This window comes from Leptopilina boulardi, unplaced genomic scaffold, assembly GCF_019393585.1.
Source record: "Leptopilina boulardi isolate dan_hultmark-lab unplaced genomic scaffold, ZJU_Lbou_2.1 LbouV2_216, whole genome shotgun sequence".
Lineage (NCBI taxonomy): Eukaryota > Metazoa > Arthropoda > Insecta > Hymenoptera > Figitidae > Leptopilina > Leptopilina boulardi.
The window spans coordinates 3,248,110-3,275,042 of NW_026137770.1; the positions used below are offsets into that span (position 1 = coordinate 3,248,110).

Genomic DNA, 26,933 nt, shown 5'->3' on the forward strand with positions numbered 1-26,933 from the left:
CTTTAAAGAGCGATTCAATAATATGCGCTTGACAAATTCCCACCTGCTTTATACTGAAATAGCACACAGTGCCATAAAGTTTGTACGAGCAGGTCTTAACGACCCGATAAATATTATTAGTAGGATATCGCAACTTGACCACCGAGTATGCGATATATATTTCTATGTATATCGTAGACACAAATTATATCCAAGTCCTGTTAAGGTATTAGAGGTTCTTCCTTTAATATTACGAAGACAGGTCGATACTCGAAATACTCCCTGTATTGAAATATTATATTGAAAATTTAGAAATACAAATTTTTCTAAAAATAATACCCAAACATTGAAAACTTTATAAAAAATCTCAATCTTATATATATATGTACTGCATAAAATCTTTCTATTTTTAACTCTGAAAGTAAACTTTTGAATTTAAAACTTTTAAAACTTTCAGTATATATAATTTTAAATGTAAAACTTACATAAAACTTTTATAAGACATGTCCTTTAAAATCATCTTCTATGCATGTGAAGATTTTTTTAAAGTTGTTCATGAAAAGAAAATTTTTTTTATTTCATATTTTCTTTACATAATTGGTGATTCAAACAGCTACACTAGCGCCACAGTTGAACTAATTTAGGCGTGACTCGCTCTAAAGCAGTCTCTGTTTTGACAGTTTATTTCAAATTATTTAATTATTCTGATATTTTTATTGCGTTTGTAAAATTATTTTTAAGCGTTAAATAAAAAAAAATAATTTAAAACACATGGAGTGCTACAGAGCGAGTCACGCCTAAATTAGTTCAACTGTGGCGCTAGTGTAGCTGTTTGAATCGCCAATTATTTGTTTCCAGACTGTAATTTTATAGTTGAACTTAAAATGAACTTTAGATATTAATTCAAAATGGAACTAAAATTTGTCTAAAATAACAAATGAATTTTTTTTTAATGATTTTTGCTATTACTCAAAATAAGTATATATATCGTACAGAGATAATTTTAAGTCTAGTTTTTTTTTCTGTAATATTTTTATTAAAGCTTTAAAATCTTTTGACCCATTAACCAAGTTTAGGCTTGTTATTCCAACAGACTTCCGCTCCTATTTCCCTTTTAAGTACAAGTCAGTAGTATGTGTATAGACACTATATAGTCCGAATAGTATCTAGATAAGATGAAAGTGACCACGAATCTGTACCATCTTGCCCCACAGGCCTTGTCCTATATATTCCTTATTATACACGTTTAACTTTGAGGCAGATGCTTATATGCAGTGGTTTTCGAATTTCACAGCTGTCGCTCGTGCCTTATGGATAAAAATCTATTTTTTTTTATTTTATCTGCATCAGGTTATTCTTTATATATATATGTATTATAGTTTTTAAGTCATATTTCGAAAAAATGATATGTTTCAAATATTTACAACTAAGATTTATATTATTTCAAACTAATTTCAAGGAACAGTATTTTTTTGGGTATACGAATTAAGTGATATACATTTTTTTTAGTGTATTCTCTAAATTAGAATTAGTTAACAATAACTAATTTTATACTCTTTAAATTTGAATTAGCGACTATTCGCTTATTCATTGCTGCATAATCTGGGCTGATTAAAATAGCGACTATTCGCTAGTAATAAGCGAATTTTCAATGAATGATTATTCACTTATTCCCAGCTGCATACTCTGCGCTAGGAATAAGCGAATAGTCACTAATTCAAAGCCAATAGTCGCTAATTCAGATTTAGAGAGTAGCAAAAAGTCAGTTACTGATTCAAATAGTAATATTTTTACTAATTTTTTAGTTAAGAATAACTAATTGTTAGTTAAATACATTTTTAGATGACAAAAAAAACTTCACGGAGAGAAATAGATGGTATACGGGGTACTATCTAGATAGTATACCATTTGATCTTACATATCTTTGATAAGATTTAAATAAGTTTAAAATTCAATTTCGTATTGTAAAGATTTACATTTTTGAAAGTGATATATATTACAAATAGTTTAGAAGTCAGTTTAGTATATAAACAGTTTGTAAGCGGGATATAAGCTCGATTTTGTTAAACTCTTGAATATAAATTCATAAGTGTCGAAGTTTCCGGCGTGTGTGCATTGAGTCCACATATGCCACATGCTAGTCCTCGTTCATATATCTATATGTTAAAATCGACATGAGTTAAATAACTACTCATGTATATTATTGTTATTTAACCAATAATACCAACTTTCAAATATACATAATTCCTTGCTCTACAATGTCGACAGATACATTGTTTTCAATAAAAGACATAATATACACAATAAAGCTTAACATGTTTACAAATTTTAAATTCTTTGTTTATTTTATGTTAACTTATCCACCCATATATATATACCTATATTAGTATTTTAGTTCTGATTTTAACCTCAAACCCACAGGTGAATTGACGTGGAACGTCCTATATATATCTACCTACATTAATATTAAAACGAACATAACCTTAAAATTCAAGGTCCTAGGTCTCCAAGATTCAAGGTCATGGATCAAACATATAACCTTAAAATTCAAGGGCATCGGGTTCCAGCATTCAAGGTCAGAGATCAAACACAACCTCAAAATTCTAGGGCATACACAGAAAATTAAAAGGCATTAAAATAAGCTGCAACGCTTATTATTTTAATCCAATTTTGCTTATTTTAATCCATTTTGGTATTAAAATAAGCAAAATTGGATTAAAATAATAAGCGTTGCAGCTTATTTTAATGCCTTTTAATTTTCTGTGTATAGGTTTCTAGAATTCAAAGCCTTAGTTCAAACATAACCTCAAAATTCAAGGACATAGGTTAAGGGACCGTTGGATTTGAGGCTACGTCCGACAAACATAACTTCAAATTCCCCTAACCCAGAAACAAACATAATCTCAAAATTTAGATAAAGTTTTAATAATTTTAATACTTGCAAGCCTTTAAAAAATTAATCATTAAAGTGAAAAATAATGGAAGTATGTTTGACGCTCTACGAGAAAAGAGACCTTACGTCAAAACAAGTTTAGGTTATGTTTAGTTATAGTTTTATCTTGATAAAAAGTTTCTGCTTAATTATAGTTAAAGTCAAAATTAATTTTTATTGAATTTTTTGTATGTAATGGAGACTTAAACATAAATGTTTTGTATTAAGAGTTGATTCTCTGTAAATATTTTTATTTCAAAAATCACAAACAACCTAAAATTTTTTTGACGCATAAGGTCCCTTTTCTCGTGGAGCATCACATAACTATATATTTATAAATAAAATATGTGTGTCAAATTTAACATTTTTTATAGTTCTAACATTAAATTGTATGGTGCCATGAATTTGATGATATATAAATTAAAATTTCCAAATATAGAAAGTGGCATATATCACATATTTTGTAAAAATAAGTGAGACAATTAAAATTAAATACACAATATCGTGTAAATTATGTTTGCGAAAAAAAAGGTGTCTCTAATTGGAGATAATGACTAAATTAATGAAAAATAATGAACACAGAAGATTGCCTGATCGATTAAACTGTCGAATGAAGCGCGGGAAGAAGGAGATGAATGTTGCATTGAATAAACAGTATCTGGCAGGCATGTGATTAATTACAACCAGGTATTGCGAATCGAAGTTAAAGTTTTCTCTCCCGTGTTGATCAGCACGCGATCAATTTTCATTTTGCTACAGTATATTAGCGACACAATAAATTATAGGTCCTGTGGGATCATATATAGGAGATCGATTAATATCGACCGTGAAGGATTCCCTGGTGAGCAGGATAAGCAGCTCGTGCCTCTCTCGCGTTATAGCCCTTCCAGCTCTTTATACTTAAGGTTATTTATGAAAGAGGAAACGCTGCGTCTTTAAAAAAAAGGCCGAGAGGTCCAGGTGAGGCCCCTTTACACACAGTGCATCACCTGCTGTATTACTAGCTTCAATGACAGGGGCGTATCTTTAATACAGGAAATCCCCTTTCTTTCATCGCGTTTCATCAAAGCATTCAGTAATCCCCAAAAATTTATTTTACTTTACTAATTTTATATTCTTATTCTTTATTTTTTAAATTTTTCTTTTCACATATAATTTTTTTTTAGATATCTAACAAAACGATTTTTATTTAAAAACAAAAATAATTTGATTTTAAATAATTTTAAGGAATTTATATCTAATAATAATTAAATAATTAATTAATTATAATCTGATATTAATAATAATGTACTATGTACATTTATAAATTTATAATTTATTTATATAATTTATATATTTAATTAAAGGTATCTCTAGAGAAAAAGAAAAACAATAAAAAAAAGTGTCATTTATGAATTTTTTAATCTCTTGTGACCTTTCAGCTTCACCCTTTTATTCTCCCTTGTTACCATAGAAAAGCTGATAATAAATCAAAAGCTTTACGCCTTCAAGTGTGTGACGTTCAAGTTTTCACTCTACACATGTACTACAAACACATGCGTATATTATTCTCATTTTTTATTTCTCATGCATAAAAAATTCCACTACTGACATTTAACTTCATCTATATATATATATATATATATATATATATAATAAAATATCGTTACAGTAGCAACATTTTAATTATTTTTACTTTATATTGTGATATAAATTATATACAGAGTAGAATATCTTTCTTTGGTTGCCCTTTATTTTAAAATATAAAATTTTGTAAATAAAAAAATTTTATGTTAGTTTAAAGTCATTCCATGTTAAGTGTACCCAATCCATGTTTTTGACAAAGTTAGGTTAGGTCAGTTATACTCTTGATATGGAATGACCTATTTATTATCTTTTTATATTATAAAAAGATTTCGCCGCTGTATCAAGAATGGGTCATTCCATATCAAGTGTAACCAACCCATGTTTTTGATATAGTATATAGTTGGTTACACTTGATATGGAATGACCCATATATATATATACCTATATTAGTATTTTAGTTCTTATTTTAACCTCAAACCCACAGGCGAATTGACGCGGAACGACCCATATATCTACCTATATTAATATTAAAACGAACATAACCTCAAAATTTAAGGTCCTAGGTCTCCAGGATTCAAGGTCATGGATCAAAAATAACCTTAAAATTCAAGAGCATAGTGTTCCAGGATTCAAGGTCAGAGATCAAACATAACCTAAAAATTCAAGGGCATAGGTTTTCAGGATTAAAGGCCTCAGTTCGAACATAACCTCAAAATTTAAGGACATAGGTCAAGGAACTTTGAGGCTATCTCCAACAAACATAACTTCAAATTCCCCTAACCAAGAAAGGAACTTAACCTCAAAATTTAGATAAAATTTTAATAATTTTAATACTTGAGAACCTTTAAAAAATTAATCATATACCCATATATGTCCAATTTTAAATAAAAAAAATAGGTCAATTTTCACAGAGAAAAAATAAAAATGCGCTAATATCCAGATTATATGGTGCAAGCTACAAAAAGCATGCATTGATATAAGACATGTATTATATTTTTATTTACATAAATTCGCCATACAAAGAAAAAACTGAACTCTGAATGAGTCGTGTAGGCGGCTCATTTTGATGTGCAACAAAAATGAGTCAGGTTGGTGGCTCCACTTTTTATGTCGTTTAGCATTGACTCATTTTGAGTTGCAACAAAAATGATACTAGGTTTTTTCTGTGATACCATTGCGTTTTCAGTTTTCCGACGGAATGTCGTGTTATATAAGATATAGTGTAAAGAAAAAAAAAGAATTGGTTTTTTCTATAAATATATATACAATAGGTATATATATATATATATATATATACGTATCGTATATTTAACGTGAAATTCTTGAAAAGCACGAGACTAGTAGACGACCTCGTGCGGCGCTGAACTTACCCTTCTCAGACTCATGCACTTAGTCATTCTCCCCTAACCTCGTTTCACTCCCTCTTTTACAATAAAGGGTGGATTCGTAAGATATAAGATACAAGGCACGAGCTGAGTTTCCAGCTAACCAAAATGCGGCTTTTCGTACGCTTAGAATGATTCCATAGCTCTGTTTCTCTTCATCCTCCATTTCTTTTCACCCTTTATTTTATCCTATTCTCTTCTCTCTCTCTCGATAACAATCGTATATCAATACAACAATATAATGCTAAATGTACAACTTTTGCATTTTTTTATATTATATTCCCCCTATCTATTGGTTTTATTCTTATCAGGAATATTTTTCAAAAAAAGAATAAATATATATGTACATATAAAATCTTCTGTTATGGTAGTTTCTGCTTTTACGGAAGAAGGAATAATTCGATTTGCCCATCAAAGTGGACATTTTACTACAAAACAAATCAAAGCAGTTATTAGAAAGGATTTCCGTATTTGCAAAGTTTGTAATATCATTCAAATGACTCGTTTGATATCACTGTTAATTTGAAAGTATCAAATTGCAACGAATTGAAACCAATATTTGGATCAAAACATAATTTGATCCAAATTGAAGTATATGAACTTGATACCATCAAGAAAACAACCCTCGGAGAACACACCTATTTTTTCAAGCAAGAAACACACCGGGGGTCTGTGTGACCCCAATAAGTTTAAAATACTTTTCAAATATTTTATGCATTTCTTGTATTATATTTATTATTGTCTAAGAGAAACTAAATTTCAAAAATAAAATTTTTTTACATTTTTTATTGCCTTTATTATAATTGTTGCAACTTGACCCAACACGTACCAGATTGTAACAGCTGTTCTTTTTTTTAAATGCCTTTTGTGGAAAAATGCGAAATTTTTGAATGTTTGTTTTATTGTTATTTATTGCAGAAATGATTGATTTATTGATAATAGTATTTATATGATTAGTTACAACGATCACTCATGCTCCTCTACTTGTTTAAATGTTCAATTAAAGTTTTATTAATTTCACAAACTTTAAAAATTAAAAACCATAATAATATATTGAAGAATCGAATTTTATTAAGATTTTTAAATATTGCAGCGCATAACTATGATGGACAATATGCGGAAATAAGGTCCACGAGAGCTTTTGTGTGAGCATATTAAATGTGTCTTGACAGGAGATGAAACACATTGCATGCATAACTAAAAGCTCTGGAATGCAGACTCCTTGCAAGAAATATATATATGAAATGCAGAACTTTTAGCAAAAGAGAAGAAAATTATTCTAAGAATTTATGGACTAGGGCTCTTAAAGAAATCCTAACATCAAAATGAACGTTGTTGTATAATAATTTAACTTTCGGCTATTTGTCTTCATTAGTTAATGTGCCATGAAATTCAATGATACCATAAATAGTTTGCAAGTCTTTTCTTCATAAAAAAAATGAATTCACAAAAATTAATATTTTATAATATTAATTTTATATTATACATTTTTTAAATGAATTATTATATTATTAATTATTATTATTTTTTAAAAAAAGATTTTTGATAATATTTATTCAAATTTATTTTATATATTACATTATTAAAAGTATAATTAATAATGTTTTGACAATTTTGTAACATTTATTTCGAGTTAATAAAAAGCATTCTTGTTTACGTTTCGACAGTAATGCGAAAAATTTCCTCTTTTTGTTAAAACTTTATCAAATATGTATAATAAATTCGTTTTATTAATATATTTCCTTTGTTCGTAATATTTAATAATTAAAATTTTCAATTAAATTTAATACGATTATAATTTTATAAACTACGGTGGTTTAAAATTTATATAAATTATATGGGGATCTTTTTTAGAATTATGTAAAATTTTATCAAGCAAGATATAAAGGATATAGATACTATATATACCATAAACTGTCCAAAAGATTAAGTGCTTTCAGTGAAATAAGCAGGAATTCTTTATGTGGAAGTAATAATTTTATTACCAGAAGATAAATCTATCTTTGACAAAAAAAATCCATTCTATACTGACATATATAGAAAACGTTTAACAGATTTTAATAGATGCTGTAAATTAAAGAAAAAAACTATATAAATATCGAACTATCATAGGACGAGAAAAAAGTCCTAAAAACATTTATGGTACATTTTTTGAACAAAATAATAATAATCGTATACCTTGTAACGCGGCATTTTTTCGCGTACAAATGACTTAAAAATAATAAATTTTGTAAATAAACGACACCAGGGTGGGAATCCAGCGATAATGACTTTAAAATGTTATAAATTATAAAAATTATTTTCTTATGATACTCACTTCATTTTGTTTAAATAATAAATTCACGTATTAACAAACCAACTTGCAAAAGTCGTCAGATTAATAGTCGACTTGTAATAAATAAATTCGATTCTGATTTGTCCTTTCGTTCTGTTATGAAAACTCTCGCGAGGCATTAAGAATTCTCGCCGGGTCACAAAGACTTTGAGGACATCACTATCTATCATTAAAAATAGAAGTCATCAAGGGAAGAGCTTCCTGGTGTATATATTTGGATAAGAGTCCCGAATATTGAAGAACAGCAGGAAGACGAAATTGCTGTTTTTTTGACGATGTATCAAATCAATAATGGCAGTCAATTTCCTAAGGACTTCTCGCATCAATTAATTTAACATCGGATAGTGTAGGAATCTGCGTTACCGACGACTGCGTATCGATTATCGGTCGCGGATATTATATTATTGAATTTTAATTGATCTCAATTACACCGAGAAGAGAGGCCGCTGTTTAAAGACGCTTTCGAGTTTGACTCGTCAGCCATTTTACTCTCATTCTCATCCTGGTCTTCATAGAGTCAAGTTGTGTTCTATTCTTTTTCGTGTAAAATAATAAAAATTTAAAATTATAAAAATAAGACGAGGCGTTGTCGTCAAATGGACGGTGAGTCTCAACAAATTAATTAGGAGTCGTTTCCTTCAGAATCAATCTCATTATTATTAAAGTATAATTGAGTAAATAAAAATAAATTTTGCCTTTCGGCCTTCTGCCATTATTTAACTTTTTATAAAATTTGAGGTGAATATTAATAAATAATGTTGTTGTTATAAATTTTGTCTAAATAATGGTGTTTATCCTTATCCCTCCTCTGCGCGGTCTATTGTTGCTGTAAAGTAACAATGGAATTCCTGATCTGGTTTTAGTTTTTCCTAATTAGAATTATAAAATTTACTTGTCGCAATATTTAACTATTTTTTTTAGGTTTAGTTATTTTCTATAAAATAACTTAGAGTCTTGGCAAAATTAATAATTAAAAAGTTTAGATAACATCCAAAATACCAACTTGATATTAATAATTATTAATATAATATAGTTTAACATAAAATGAAGAAGATTAATTCTTAAGTCAGGACAATTTTTTAAAATAGAAGTAATATAATTTTGCCAAGTTTGATGAAACTATACGTACAAAAATAACTCAGTTCTATTGTTTGGTTAAGGGTCTGATTCCGCTGTTTGAGTGGGACTAAAGGGGGTTTGCTGACTAACTTTACAACTACAAGGGTTCTCCAATATAATACAAAATAACGAAATAATAGCTTAATATTTCACTGTATTTGTCAATAAGTCTTTTCTTTGTGTTGAAACATACACACATACACATGTATTTATATACACAAACTATGATTATATCCCCCATGACAATAATTAAAAACTAATATTTCTCTCAGGATACATTTCTTTTATTCAAGAAAACTTGCTTTTCCTTTCTATAATTAGATTCTAAGAAATATACAAGAAAAAATTAGACAATTGGTCAATCGTAGCATAAAGTCCATAAAATGAAAATCTATAAGAGAAACCAAAATTTTTGTCCATAAGTCTGACATTCCCTAGGAATCTTTAAAATTTTATTGAACAAGTGATGAAGAAGCACCAAGGAAATACCTATAGATAAGCTTTACAGGGTCCGAGATAGCAGCGGTTCCAAAACTTTTTTCAGTTCATGAATGAAAAGAGATATCACAACCATGTTAGAAAGTTATAAAGCGCAGTCACGGAAATCGAAAAAGCCGGAGGAACTCTGATAGTAGTTCAGAAGTGACGAAAGGGCAACTAAAGAAGAGAAGGAAGGACCTCGGAATAAGAGGAGTTACAAGACGACATATGAGTATAACGAAGCCACAGTGTCCCACACCTGATTGTTAGGAAAAGTCGACTAGCGATCAACAATGGTGATAAGGAGTCACCGCAGAAAAGTTGTGTAAGCCACGACGTCCTGAACAATTTCCGTAAGGAAATCAATTCACGCGAGGCAGAAGATCTACCAAAAAGCAGACTTTCTGATTAAAATCGAAGGCAACTCCAAGAGGGAAGTTTTTAACCTAAAGGTCCCTGAAGCAGTCGAAAACATGAATACAATACAGTTGGTGGTTCGAAAAGTAACTCTTGGAGATCCGCGATTTTGAATTAATTATTTAGGAAGAAGTTCCACAAGTATTGAAAGAAGTGTTATTGAAGCCGAAAAAAGCAGAAAGGTGACAATCCTAAAACACAATCGTCAAGGGATAAAGCTCGCAGTTGTAGTCATAACCGTGGCTACAACACTTTGCATCAGCATAAAAAATAAAAAACACAACCGTTTTGTTTTATTCATTACTTATTTTGAAGAAATTTAAAGAGACGGGTGACACTTTGTTTTTTGCTTCACACCTGCTTCATAAAATCTCTAGAAGAGAGAACTTAGAATATTTTTAATAAAAATGCTTAAAAAAATTATATGAGCAGCTAAATATATAAATGTACAACATAATGTCATTCATTTCAATTTTGCTCGTATTAAAATAAAATTATATATTGTTTTTTCTATTCTCTATTGTGTAAATTGCAGAAGTCAGATGTTTTTTCTTTAATTTTCCTGATAAATTGAAGATAAAAAGTGCATACTTTATAGTTTTTTAATAACAGTTTATCTGATGGCCGTGACCGCATAGAAATTTTTAAGGACATTTATATTTCAATAATTATTATTACATCTATTGATCTAATGCTATTTTTCAGTTATTAAATGTTATTTTTTACTAAATTTCTTTTAAAAAATATAGTTTTTTATAAAATATTATAGTTAAGGGATCTTTTAATCTTTTAAATAAAATATTAATCTCTACACACATATATATATATATATATATATATTAATTAATTTGCTACTTTATTAAATTTTAACTGACTCGAATACTATAACGTCAATCGCTAATTCATATTAATTAAGAGTTTTACTAATTTAGATTAAGAGGGTGGAATGAATGTTTAGTGGTCAGAGATGAGCGATGAAAATAGAAAAAGAAGAAACTGTTGACGTTTTTATATTTAATTTTCCAATAATAAAACATTTCAATAATGAGTGGAAAAGCTTTGCTAATTAGTTATCTTCGTTAATGGAAAGTGACTTAAAAGATAATTCATGTAAATAAGCTTTCGAAGAATTATATATAATCTAACGGAACAGCTGGTAAATTTTACTAATTTAATCATGATTTCTTGCACAACTAAAAATACTTATTTATTTCTGCAATTCTATAAATCTGAATCTACTTTCGGTTGCAAATATTATTGAGATAATACTCTTTTGGAATTATTTCTTGTTTATCCAATATAATAAAAATCTTCATAACATCTGCCACCATTTGCGAAGTCAGGAGTTTATTTTTGTAAAAAGTCTGTTTTGCTAAAATGTCAACGTAGTGTTTATCATACTGTTTTCTATATTAGTGCTTCCGAATATTTATTTTCGTAAGTGTTTTCCGAAGTGGAATTTCCTTCTGAACACGAATATCGTATTTATTTTCAAATTAATTAACGTCGTTCCTTAAAATTTAGAAAAAACTGAAATATGGGCTCATGGGGCAAGGATAGTTAGATCTATTACGGCTCAATAAAATCCTGCTAATGCGACTGCAAATTATAAAAAAATGTTTAATTGTTCTTTTTAGGTTGATATACATAATGGTGCGTAATTATATACGGAAAACGAAGCTTATGGACCAAGAAATTGGTGATCATCTGAAGAAAATTAGTTAAACCTTAGATTCTAGTTCAGACGAATTTTAATGCAATAACTGATATTTAGAAAATGTTCAAAACATGTTGTTAATACTTGATATATCAATATTCAATAGTCTAAATCCAATAAAATAAAGAAAACGAAAATTTACTGATTTTCTATGACATTTTTAGCATTCGGATTCGTTTAACTATCCTTGCCCCGGTACTGGGGCAAGGATAGTTAAAAATTTTTTTTTACTTTTTCATTCGTATCTCGTAGGGATTGCACTCTACAGTAAAATAATGTATAGCAAAATTATAGCCAAATAACCAGGCTTTCCAAAAATACTACTCGTTTGCAGATACAAATTCAGGTTTGGTCGCTAGATTCGAAAACGTCTTACCTAACTATTCATGCCCCATCCTCCCCTATATATGACAAACAAAAAAAAATTTATGGGTGAAAGAAAATATAAAAAGCAAGACACAAAGTTTGGTTTCAGAAGAAAAATATAAAATATGTTTGCAGAAAGCAGAAGTGTATTAAATATGTTATGTAAGCTGGGAAAACCATAAAATTCACTCGAGTAGATTGCGTATAACATTTAGGTGAAGAAAAAAAAATTTGAATAATATTGGTGAGATTTCTAAGGGGTCGTTGAGCGATTACATAAGAATTTTTTTTTTGGATTCCTTCAATAACGTATGTCCTCTTTGCACATATGAAAGTTAAATTTATTTTTAAATCACCCCCATATAATTCAAATTTACGCAATTCTTATCTTATACATAACAATAATAATAATAATAAAAAAAAGAGATAAATAATAAATATCTTTTTCATTTTGCTGAGTAATAAATTTCCGTGTTTAATCTTAAAACAAGTTGATAGTTTCGTTCCTAACATGAATATAACAAATGTTTATGAAACACGAAATGAAATTAGATGGAAATGTAATGAGCTTTATTGTGTCACGAAAAGAATTTATTGTTTAGAAAAAGTTTACACGCAAATTATCTGTAATATTTGCAAACTAATGTAAACTTTATATATAATGATATGTATGTAGGGCCTCGAACAGATTAGTCGAAAAGTGAAAAATTTTGGAATTAACTTGAAACTAATAAATTCTTGTTCTATGTGAAAATAACCTAAAATATTAACATTCCGAATGTTAAAAATTAATTTCCATTATTATAAGAATAAAGAAAAAATATAAAATGTATTTCAATGTATATAGTAAACTAGTTTTTTTAATGAACTATGAAAGGAGGAAAAAAAACACTATCTGACATGTATGATAAAAGTGTTTCAGGAAAATACAAAAATTGTATTATCGACTCTCCTTCAGTAACCTATTTCTCAAACTGTGAACGGAAATGACGTCAGGGACGTCTATTTTCCTGAAAACAAATAATGATGAGAGAAGATGCAGTTTCCTTATAATACACATATCTAGAAGAGTGTGTATACACTATGTGTTGGTACATACATTCAGAAAAGAGAAGTTTCAATACAAGTAAAGCCTTTGGACTACAATGCAACCATCGAATTCTCCCCATGTTCCTGCTCTCATCCCTAAATGGAATGTCAATGCCCCGTGAGTTGGTTACTTTCGAAACACCCTCTACAATGAGGCACCCCAGTAGTAACTATTGATTTATTATTGTATATATGTGAGAGTTTTTCATTCTATGTATTTATGAACGTGTGTACAGCTTCAGCATTGCTTTTCTTTCTCATATTCTATTGATAACTTCCGAATCACGAAAAATGAATTAAATGAAACATATCATAATCAATAATAATAAACACATAGAAGTGGTGTGCAAATGAGATAAGATTTTTTTAAAAACAAAAAAAATAAAAACTTAGGTACTAGAATAATGGACTAAAAAGTTTAGGAAACAAACTGTCGAAAATAAATTTTTTGATTTTTTCCGACATTATTTGAAATTTCAATTGATATTTCTTAAAACAGTATTATAGTAGCAATATTTACTAATTTTTTTAATTAATAAAATTGATATCATATTTTTTCCCTTGCCGTAATTGAAACATTTTTAAGATTTCCATTGGCTTCAATTACGGTGGACTTCAAAATACACATAATTTTGGTCACCGTAATTGATACATCGAAACTGATACAAATGCGCCGTAATAGAAAATTACGGTATTAGTTTTAATTTCTCATATTTGTTTAAATAATCGATTTTTATAAAAATTAAATTTTTTTTTAAATATTTAAATAACATAACCTGTTATAGCTTAATAAGTCTTAAATTGACTTTATACAATAGAAATGTCGAATTTTCTATTTTAAAGGTGTTTTAACTCGAATCGCGCCGTAATTAGTGCATTTACCCTATAATTGAAGTGATCAGGCAACAATATTATTTTAAAGGTAGTGAAGACTTTTACTCATAAAGTACTTTCAGTCCTTTCAGTTGTCAAAATAAAAAAGGGAAACTAACCTCAATATTAGAATAATCCAGATACGTAACATCAAAGAGTATTAAAATATTTATTTTCTTCTAATATGTATATTATTAATTAAATTATTTGCTTTATCTTTATCGTCTTTTATAAAGTAATATCTTATATACCTAAATAAATATATAAAATGTCACGTTCATTACTTATTTTGAGGAAATTTAAAGGAACGGGCGACATCGCAACCCCCAATGCTTTCATCTTCAAAAAGATGGGTCTTTTATATAGACTTCCGTTGGGAGTTAAAAAAAACTAACTCTTTTTTTTAGAGTGTACCATTTTACAATTGATTTTTCAGTAAATTTAAATTGAATTTTCTCGTTTTTTTTTATTATATTCTTCTTTAATCATTTCCAGGCGGAGGTTGTTATATTAAACTTTGAAATTTGTGTGTTTTCTATATAAAACATTTAAAAAAGAAATATCGTTTTAAAAAAAATAACAGAAAAACAAACACATTTTTAACCACTTTGTTTTATTTTACTGCTTCTGCTTTATAGCAATGATGTAAAAATTCTTGATGGATTTTTTATATAGTGTGGCTACTCGACTATAGTTATTGAACAGTAAATCAACATTGTAATACTTATAAGCACATAATTTTATGTTATATGCAATTTATCATAAATCTCATATCGATTAAATTAAACTAAGAATGATTTATATAAAAAAAAAGAAAGAAGAAGAATACTTTATAGTCACATCTTTCAACTATTTTTCACATTGATCGTTTCCCATACTTATTTATGAGCAGTTATTGCGTCGGCACAACAACTAAGAAAGAATCCATGCAACTAACACTGCAGTAGTAAAAGTGTGTTATGTGTCAGACAATCACTCAACTTCAACTATTCATATATGAGGCAAAATTTATGAAGTGATCCAATTGAACAAAAAAAATTTCTTAGATCGAGCTGCAATTTGCATAACTTTTAGTACTATGGATAAGTACTTCATCCATAAATTATTATTAATTTTTATCAAAAAATGTAGAGGTGGGAGAGAATTAAAATTTTGGTGGAATATGAACAGTGGATTTTTTGAAGAACAAATTTTGACCTATATGATTTTGAAAGGTTTTTTCCTCCTCTTCCGAATGGTGTAAAAATTTTTTAAAAAATTTAAAATTTACCCCTTTTTTAAAAATCAAAAATATTTTTGACTTTTTTTTAATAAAGGGCATTTTTTTCACCCTCAAAATGAAGCTTAAGATATATACTTTCAATACCAAAAAAACAAATTAAAATGTTTTTTTTGTTTTCGAGATATTAATTAATTAATTAATGTTAATAAAAAATGAAATATTTTACAAACAAATTAAGTTACCGTAATTCTGAACTTAACAATTTGAAAGTTAACGTAATTTTGCATCCAATAAGCCCTATATGAAGTATTTTGAATAAGTAGATTGTTAATAAACAATTGCAATGCTAACTAATTGTTTATTAACAATCTTCTTATCCAAAATACTTCATATAGGACTCGTTGGATACAATATTTTTTTTTCAAAGTTGCAAACTATGTATTCAAAAATTTTTTAACAATTCTGTAAGTAGGACTTTTTATTTTGAAAGTATTAAAAAAAATTATACTCATAAAAACATTTATTTGACTATAAAAAATATATATATGTAAAAAAGTAAATTTTAGAAATACACGTATTTTAAATAACGCTTGTAAAATATTTGCAAAGAAAATTAAATGAACCATTCTCGTTTTTTTTTGTTTTTGTCGTTTGATAAGAATATTTGCTTCCCAATTTCCGAGCAAAGTTTCGCACAATGGAGGAAAAAAAATTGGCAAAAAAAGGGTTTACACAAGAAAGAATGTTGACAGCAATATTGTTGGGGGGCAGTAACGAAGCATCATGTAGACTCTATATTGTTATGGGCAGAACCCTTTTTTCTCTTAAATTCGAACGATATGGAGCAAGACAGGTATAAGCTTCATAATTTATTTCAAATGTATCATTATATACGAAAAAAGGGACATAGGTCGAAAAAGAAAATTGTTAATTTACATAAAAAAATGTTTTCTCATAAAAATAAACATTGAAAAAATTTATCAAATAAAAAGTACATGCAAAAATAATAGTGCTCAAGAAAAATATTTTCTTTTGACAACATAAAAAATATTTGTGGTTATTTTATAATCAAATTTTTGTCAATTCAATTAAAGTTTTGTTAATTTAATTAAAATAATTTTTTTTTTATTTCAATATATAAGTTACATATAATTTATATTTAAAACTTTTACTGTTGTTGTATTAAGATAATTAAATACTTTTTTCAAATGTATCCCAAATAGAAATTGACGAGAATACATTAAATCTAACTGCAAATATAAATTTCGTGAACGCAATCTGTGTGGTAGAAGAGGGAGAGAGAGAGAAAGGGAGGGAAAAGCTTTATATCGCACAGATAAAGTTTGGGAAACCATGAGAGACAGCAAAATTGGCGAATGGAAGGAAAAGAATTGGAAAAATAAAAGAATGAAAGGAATAAATTGCTCGAGAGTAGTGTAGGTAATTCTGTGGATAATCTTAAACGATTGCCTTCCTAACTTTAGCAACATAATTCATCTCAAAACTTTAATATAATTGAGTATAAAGATCGCGTCTATTAGATTTTCTGCAAGTCTATGTTACTTATTCACCTATATAATTATATAAAATAAATAATTGTGAAAGAATTTTAAAAAATTTAATTTAGAAAATTGATTATAAAAATTATTATTCAATTTTGAATGAAATAAAAGTGAAGAAGCTTTTAGCGAATATATAATTTAAATAATAAAAATTAAAGAAACGCAATTAAATGAAAGCAAATAGCATAAATTTGCTTGTGAACAACAATAAACAAAACTTAATAAAAAGATAATATAACAATTGACAATAATGAAAATTTTTAATAAAACGCGTATACATGATAACAAAATTCAATTTTAAAGTAGAGAATTGTGAGATTCACATACATTAGACTTTTTTCAAGATTTAAAATGTTGTCTTCATTTCCGTTTTTTTCGTCTTTCCTCCTCTTCATTTAATCGAAATGAAGTCACTTTCCGATTTCAAGCACTCAACGTAAATCCAAAAGCTTTCCAACCAGTTAATAAAGAAGCTCTGAATAAATTCGCCAATTTTCCTATTATTATAATATATATATATATATATATATATATATATATATATATATATATATATATATATATATATATATATATATATATATATATATGTTTAAGAGATTATTTTTTTATATAAAAAAAAGAGTTAATCTTAGTGTCTATCACTTTTAAATTTTCTCTTCTTTTATTTAAAATTTATCAACTAATTACCGCACTAATCCCATAAAATATGTACGTTCTAGGCCAATTATTATTAGCCTATATAACTATCGTTTTCTTATACTATGAGGCCGTTTTCACCGTGTGGATAAATTTAATCTTTCGAGAGGTTAAAGGCAGTAGATATATTCTGCATCTGCGCAGAGGCTGTATACAAACATGCTGCGCAGACGCAGAATATATCTACTGCCTTTAACCTCTCGAAGGATTAAAATCCACACCGTGAAAACGGCCTCTATCTTATATATTTTTTAGGTTTATTAATAAACAGTAATGTTCTAAAAACATTTTTTTTTGTTCAATTTTCCAGTTAAAAAAACATTTCATTTCATTTAAACAATAAAAATGAAATTTATTATAGCTTTATTACAACTACACAATTAATAGCTTAATAATTGGTCACGCCGTCTGATTTTAAAGTGATTTTAAACTGTTTTAACTGTCTGTGGGACCGCTATCTAAAATTATTTCGCTTACTACTTTTTTTCAAAGTACAATAGAAGCTTGAGCTTTTCAGTAGCATCATATTTTATAAAAATCTATTAGATGACAATTGTTTCAAAGTTTAAAAAAATTCATAAAACAGTATTGTAACATAAATAAAAATAAAAATATTACAACAAAATATTATAGAAATAGTCTTTTTAATGTAAAAAATAGAAATATATACGACAGTTGCCATTACATAATTTAAAATCACTATAGAAAAACACAAAAAAGGAAAAGCGGTCTGACAGACCGCTAAAAGCACTAAGCGTGATTTTTTTCCAGGGTGCAGTTTAAAGGTTAAAATAGCGAACACATATTCATTTTCCTATAAATTTTAACTATAATGATGTTATAAATCAACAAACATGTTTAGTCGTATATTATTAGTTGAGACAAAATTTGCTTTTTGAAATAACTTTGAAGATTTTGCATTCCACTTCATGTCTTTAGTCTCAAAAGCGAGAATTTACGTTGTGCACCGCATTTTGTCGAATGCTATATTTTCTCGTTTGCCCCTAATGCGTCTCATATTTTGCTCTACTACTCCCACATGGGAGGAAGATACATACAAGTTAACATTGCCTTCATATTCAAATTTCTATACGAAAGCTTCGTATTTTGTATATTTATTTATGAAAAAAACAAATAGTTTTTAGCCTAGGAATTATAAAGTTTAATTTTATATTGAGAAAAAAAATTCCTCTCCTGATGATAATTTTTCATATTCTTTTAAAATAAATAGTTTCAATTCAATATGTAGAATTTTTTGATTCTTTTTGTTTTCAAATTACACTGAGAAAAAAATTTAGTGTTTGCAACAAAATTGTTTGGTTAGGCAATTTTGGTTCTTGTAACCAAATTTTGGTTGGCTGAAACAAAGTCGTAGAGATCGTTTGTTGTCCTAACCAAAATTTGGTTGCGACAACCAAATAATTTGATTCACTTTCAGCTCATAGCTTAAATGAGAACAGTTAGTTTTAATCTCTCACAAGGATGGGTAGTCCAGTGGTCAGAGCTCCCGATCTTCAGTTTTAAAATAGAGGGTAGATCTCAGGCGGAGATGAGATTTTTCAAAGTCCACAAGTATTTCAATTGGATAAATTTAAATTCAATGTTAAATTGATAATAAATAAATAATGAAATAAATAAAAAAGATAAAAAGAAAAGAGATAAGGTAGAATGAAATTTTTAATTTAAAAAAAAAAATTTGGTTGAGCTTACCAAAAGACGAAGAATCGGAACAAAAGTTAGTCCAATTGTGTATTTTTGCATTTTTAAAGAAAAAGATGATTTAAATTTTAAAAAATTTCAGTGATAAATTTTAAATAATTTAATTTAAACAATTTTAAATAATCATAAATTGCATTTAAATTAAAATTAGAAGTTTTTATGCATAGGAAACGATTTAGGTAAGTAACTTAAACACTTTTTTTTAGATTATATATATGTTAACTGAATCACAGTTGGACTAACTTTTGTTCCGATTCTTTGTTTGACGCTCCACGGTGAAAAGAACCTTAGTTGCAAAAAATTTTAGGTTATGTTTGTAAAAATATCAGAAATATCACTAGACATAACCTAAAATTTTTTGCAGCTAAGATTCCTTTCATCGTGGAACGTCACATATTGAAAGAATTTGAGAAGAATTTTGTTTAAGGTTACGTTTATATCTAAACTTAACCTTGTATCCGCATCCCATGTGTAAAAATAGAAAGCATTTAAAATCTTACATTTATCATAAGGATAAAGATAAATTAATTGTGAATTAAAGATACACTTAAATAAATATATAAAGGTTTTCTTAGATTAAGAGGATGAAGATTCGATAGTAATAGGATTATTGCTTTTAAAAGACGCGCTTTTCCCGAATGAAATTCAACAGGCGAAGGGGAGAAAGTGTCAAATCGTTTAAGTCGAGGGGTAGAAAAGCAGATACGCGAGATAGCAACGGTTCATCCAACTGGAAATCCAATCAGGTCTTCACTTCTCATGAAAATACACAATCTCAAGACCCAGATATATATATATATAAGGTTTATAACTAAATTTTCTCAAAAATGTTCAAAAATGAAAATTCCACTAAAAATAAAGAAATTTTTTTAAATAAATTATATATTTTTAGCATTGTATAAAAAAGAGAAAATTAATTAACTTTTACACAATAGAAGTTCTACATAACATAACTCCAAAACTAAAGAATGGTTTTAAAGCAAAACACAACTTTAATAAAAATTAATTTTAAATAATTTGAGAAGATTTATAATTATACCCTATATCAACGAAATACTTCTTTAATTCAAAGAAATATTTTTCTGAGTGTCATTTTTGTCTGTTCTAAAAGAAAAAAGTTTAAAAAAATAATTATTATATTTAATAAAATCTAAAATTGTTTGAAATTAATTTTTATTTAATTTTTGTTCCCGTTAAAAACAATTTTTAGTTTTGAGGTTATGTTATGGCCTCCATTCTCCTTAAACAAATAAAAAGGTAAAATTTTAACTATTTTAAATACAGTTTCTATATTTTTATATTTCATTCATATTATTCTTCATATCCCATGAGAAAACAAAAGATTTTTCAGTGTCTTAAGTTACATCAAAAAGCGAATTCATTGCAGTAGTATTACATGTATAGTTTTCTTTTTTTTATAAATCCCAACCTCTGTGTCTTGGCTTTTTCTTCTGAGGTAATATCAATAGTACCTTTGACCCTTCTGTATACTGCTTTCAAAGAAGCTTTTTTTATCGTTATTCTTCCCTTCTCGCTTAAATGTGGATCCACAATGAATCTTCTCAAGGGTTAAATGTCCAGTCAAAAGAACTCCCTGGTATAGACATATCACGCCCTTCTTTCTTCTTCCGCTCTACATCATTCGTAAATAAAGATTTCTTCATCTTCTCTTATCTCTTACGACTTTATCCTTCTTTTTTTTTAGCCTTTCTACTATAATATATACATGATTATGTATGTTAATTCTAACATACGTTAAGTATATAATTAATAATTTAATATCTTTAAAAAAGTCTGATATACAATATATAAATAGAAGAAAAAATTACACTCACAAAAAAATTTGTTTCAAATAACAAACTTTTCATTGAATTAATCAAATACCTAAATGTATTTTTATATACAGTTAATCAAACCATTAAATCAAAACCAAAAATTTATTTGGTGCAATTACATTATTTCTTTAATCGAAAAATTTATTAAAATAAATCAAACTTTTATTTATATCAAACCTCCCTGAAGTTATATCAAATAAATATTTATTTGGCAATTTGGAATTGAAAAGATTTCATCTCTTGACTTAGAGATAAAACTTAAAATAACATTCGTCTAGTGTCTTTTGAGAACCTAACCTATAAAAATGTTATGCTCAAATCTGTATATTGTTCCATATTATGGAATTTGAGATTTTTAAAAGATATAAAACAGGATTAAACTGACTTTAATTCTAACTGCCGTGCGGAAATTAAAATGTGTGCGATTTTCATCAGCATTACCCTATCGAATTCAGAAAACCTTATTGAACTTAACACGGTTCGAATTTGATTAACTTTGGTTAAAAGCAATATTTTGCTACTAATCTATGTGCAAGAATTAAGTTAAATTAAGCTGTACTTCATACATTAATTACTAATTAATTAGAGCTTAATTTAACTCAATTCTTGCACAGTTTAACTAAACTAATCATAATTTACCAGTACCATGGTTTTTCTAAAATCATATTTCATAGATTAGTAGCAAAATTTTGCTTTTAATCAAAGTTAATCAAATTCGAACCATATTCGGTTCAAGATTTTCTGAATTCGCCAGGGTAATTATAAAGATTCAAAGATTTTTAATTCATACATGTGTCCATATGAATACTCTCCAAAAGAATTAAAACGTGAAAGTTAATAATCAACATTACATTGGATTGAAAGCGTTAATTGCAACTAATCTGTTGAGCATATCTAATATTTTTACTTAAGGTTTCAAGATAAAAATTTTGTTATCTGAAATTGGTTAGGCTTTGTTATCTGAAAGGATGTGTATATATTTCTATTTCAGCAGATCTCTATGACTTAATGAACATCAAAGAATATTGACATAATTTCGGATTGTAGAACAGTAGTGCCAATTTTGCAAAATTGGCTATAGATACATGTCATACTAACCAAAAATCTTAGCTAATATAACTAGGTAACAAGGGGTCAATTCTACTAAATCGACTTTGACAATATTAACCTTAGCTACATAATTGAATTAACTAGGATTCTTAATTACGCTAACTAGATTTAAAGTTGCTAAGGTTAATAGTCATTAATGCGAAGCAAATTTTTGGCAGTGTAGTTGTTTCCTCGTAGATTCCTGCGTCATTTCCTCCCTTCGATTTGTCTGATATCTCCATCTTTCATAGAAGGCGTCAAACCCAATATGCTAATCTTTTATTTGATAGGTATGTTTATTTCATACTTTTTATCAAAGAGATAGGATTGATATAGTCATATCCAGGATTTTTTTCCCCCACTAAATTTCTAGCAAGGCACTATCTTATTTCCACTTTCCTACGGATTCTATCATCACATTCTCTTAGGGTATCATTCACCGCCTCTACTTTAATAATAAGATGCAAGGGTTCCAGTCCCAAGAGACATCGTAGGCCCAGTGCACACCCCATCTGTGTTGCTTCTCTAATCATAGACGTGTAGTTCGAAGCAGAATCGCTTCATAGATCCACCAGTAGTATATCCAGTTTAAGACCCCAGCTGCGTCTTCTACTATGCCATAGAAATGCTGTGAGCTTGTTACACTCTCAACGTTCTCTCTCCAAAGAAGCTTTCTAACCAGGAAAACTCCTAGATACTTTACTCCTTCTATAAACTCAAGTTCTTGTTCAACTAGTTCAAAGTACTAAATTAATGGACAGAACAATTTACCAGCACCGTGTTTACCTCTTGCTTTAACATATTTCGAGTATCACAATTAATTGGGCTAAACGATTAACTATAGATATCGTCATGAAAAATGGATAAGTTTAACAATTTTTTTGATGCAATTAATATAAAAATATTTCTTTAATATTAATATTTAATAAATGTTAAAGTTTATCCGCAGGCTTTTTCCATAAGATTTGTAATTCTTAAGACACATTCTCTTTTAGTGTGGGAATATTTTCATCAAACTTTGTTTCTACGCATTAGCTTTTTTTTATTTTCTTAATTCTTCTTGTTGCCTCCTTCACTCTCATGTTGCCGATCGATAAACAGCGGCGAGTATCTGATATACGTCACACATTCACGCACTGTTTCTAATTTTAAAACCCGTGCAGAAATTATGGTCAGGGCCTTTCAAGGCCCTTCCCAGTTTGCCAGGATTCTGGCAAGGGCCTGACATGGCAAACTGGCAAGGGCCTAGTAATGGCTTGAAACGGTTTTGCAAGGATTTGCTCTACTTAGGGATGAACTTGCCAGGGCTATGAGAGTTTTCCTGCGGGAATTACCCTATATTTTATGACAAAAATAAGCAATCAGTAAAAAGTGTACTACAGGTTTATAATCAGTTGTAAAAAGTAATTGTTTGAATTAGTAAACAACAAAACTTATATACTGATACAATCAGAAGAATGCACAATTCCTGTCCGACAAATAATGATCCCAAAGTCGACCCAACTTCAAATAGGTAGTAACACCAACAAATTGCAGAAATAATAATATATCATATTGTATCCATCGTTAGATGAATACAATTCCAAAGGAATTAATATAGCACACGTATATTCCATGTTTACAAAAAAGAATCTAGAAACAATTTCATATGAATGTTTCATTAAAATTCCAATCGTTCTTCAAGAGTTATCATAGGAATTAACAGGTTAAAATTATCTTGAAGTTGGTATACGTAAACTCTATAATCATTTGTTTTCAATTTATGTACAAACTTCACGTGTAATTTTACATATCAATTTTATGTGGAAACTTTTGTTAAAATTTCTGTTAATATACTCTATTCATAAGTGATTCTATACAGCTTTACTATTAACAATGTGTTTTGCTGTAAAACGTTGAATACATATATTCTGCCGTATACATTTAAAGAAAGTCACTATCTACATAGGGCAGATATATTCTTCAACAGTACAGCAGTATTAGTGTATTAATTTTCTTTGAATAATTGTTCTAAATATTTTAATTAAACAAGAATTACGTCAGAATTTCTGTCTGAAGACATTTTGTAGACAACAGCCCGCACTGAAAGTCTGACGAAAGTTTGTAGACAGTCCTCGCATTGTTTTGTTTCGGAGTATCATTATGTAATATTCTGTTTAAATTATATAAACACCAAAGTATTTATCTAAAGAATTTTTGATTTCATAAGTATTTTTATAAAAGCAAATAATTGAAATATTATATATTTTTAGAAAAACAATCGATTTCATTAACAGATTTACATTAAATTAATAACATTTATCAATGCAAATTTTCGACGCAGATGAGTCGACGTTCAACGACTTTCGATTTTCATCATTATAATTTCTGACTAACATAGAACCAATATCAAATATACTGTTGATTGCCGATAACTGATGATGATTGAACTAATTAGATAATTCCTTATTGCTTCAACTATTATCAAGCTAACGTATAATTTGTTATATAATATATAATTTGTTAATACTAAACAAATTTTTTTTCATTGCTTGATAACCCCCCTCAGTTTTAATTCCAAAATGGTAGGACTTTTATTACACAGTTTTTAGAAAAATTTTGCTTGGAATTTAATAAAAGTTATCAAAACAAAAACGATTATTCAAACCATTGTCTAGGGCTGTTTTCGGCGTTCGTCCTAGGTTAACCCAGACTTAACGATAGTCCAATTATCAATAACATTCTGTTAGATCTAATCAATCACAATTAAGGGGGGAACACCAGTTGTAACTTTCGAAAAATCGATTTTTTTTTTGGTGCATTTTCTTAAAGTATACATATTTAGAAATGTGTCTGTAAATTTCAAAGTTGATCCGGTGAAAAATAAATGAGATATACAGAACACTGCAGCGGCGCGTCCCGTGGCTTCATACAAGGTGGCCAGCCATACCTGACCCTAACGACAGATGGCCTTTTCCTATGATTTAGAAACGGCAACCACTGCGGAAGAGTTATTATATGGTCCAGGAATCGATGACTCTTTGTAACTTAGAAACAAAATTTCTTCTGAACAAAAAAAAGTAAGTTGAAACTTTTAATGCGTTTTTCTCAAAATGACATTTTCCAAGTCGGTGACCACGATTACTCGAATACCATTAAACCGATTTATTTAAAATTTAGTGTGCTTCATTTACACATATAAGTCTAGTTCGTGATCGAAGGATTTTTTTTTTTAATCAAAACTTTTTTTTATATAGCTGAAAATCGACCGTATTTTTTTAACGAAAATCATACTTTTGACTTTGACAGGTCGCCATTTTGTCAAATTTTTTTTTTTTTTTAAATCCTTCGATCACGAACTAGATAATCTTATAATAAATGTAAATCAATTTCATTTTTGTATTTCAGACGAAGTATACTTGCAGAATGCTGGTCACCGCAATTCGCCTTTTTTCTTAAGACGCCACTTCAATGGCTCATATCTCCAAAAGTTTTTGTTAAAAAAATTTTTTTTTTCTTTTAAATTACAGCTTTTTACATGTACTTTTAACTAATAAATAGTATTCTTTAAAAAGATTCATTGTTCTTTTGGAAAATATTCTTGAAAAAAGCATTATTTTTTGAGTTACAACTGGTGTTCCCCCCTTAACCCAAAGTTAACCCAGGACAAACGCCGAAAACAGCCTAGAAGGCGAAATAACTTCTTCGGGAAATTTTTATTATTTCTGATTAAAAGAAAAACATATCTTTTTAAATTTCATTTAACAAATTTTTTTGGTAAAATTGGTAAAAAATATTGCTAATTAATTTGATGGTATCAAAGTATAACTGTCATGGTTAGCATACTCTTATTGCCAAGTTTATTAATCAATTTCTTCACTACACTGGATTTTTAAGTATTAAAAAAAATTAATTTTTAATTATTAATTCTTTAACGTCCGAGTAGAAAATTCCATTTTTAATTTTATAAATTTTTAATAATTTTAATTTATCAAACTAACAATAAAAATATTCATTTAATCAATTTTAAATGTTTTTGATCATTAATTAAAATTTAATTCTGACTCCAGATATTTTTTTCCATCGTATGGATGTTTTTTGGATGTTCATTTTTTTATATCATTTTATTGACGATTGTGAGAATGACTGATTGATAATTTTATTTTCTTTGTTTTATTTGATAAATTGTTTTCATGTTTATTTTATTTATTTTTCTTATTTTCATGTTTATATCTATAATTTATTGTAATTTATTGTATTCTTACTATTTTATTTATTAATTTGTAAGAATATTGATTTTTAATTTTTATATTTTCTATTATAATGTTACTTGTATATATATTTTTTGTACTTATTTTATTTAATTAGCTAACTACCTTTTGTATTTTTATTATTAACCTACGATCTCATATTAATTTAATTTAATTTCTTTGTATTTTTGTTTTTAATTTAATTTTATAATTTTTTTGTATTATTAGACTCTCTGAAGAGGAAATCGGTGTGATTTCGAAACGATGGAGAGAATTTATTAAAATCCATTTGTCGGAATGTTATCGTTTTTGTTACGTAA

At 27.9% G+C, this 26,933-nt stretch overlaps 1 protein-coding gene across 5 annotated transcripts in view; it reads right to left on the reverse strand.

Moving 5' to 3' along the window:
- Positions 1-26,933, reverse strand: part of LOC127279341 (kazrin) — a 165,294-nt gene that overhangs the window by 103,310 nt on the left and 35,051 nt on the right. For 2 of the 5 annotated variants that reach the window (XM_051301647.1, XM_051301642.1), the window contains exon 1: positions 14,378-14,469. The exons of 2 other annotated variants lie outside the window; for them this stretch is intronic. In XM_051301647.1, coding sequence (XP_051157604.1) covers positions 14,378-14,409 — 32 coding nt within the window. In that variant the 5' untranslated portion in view covers positions 14,410-14,469. Of the gene's footprint in view, positions 1-14,377; positions 14,471-26,933 lie in introns of those variants that run through there. One more of the 5 variants, XM_051301646.1, reaches the window with a different exon arrangement.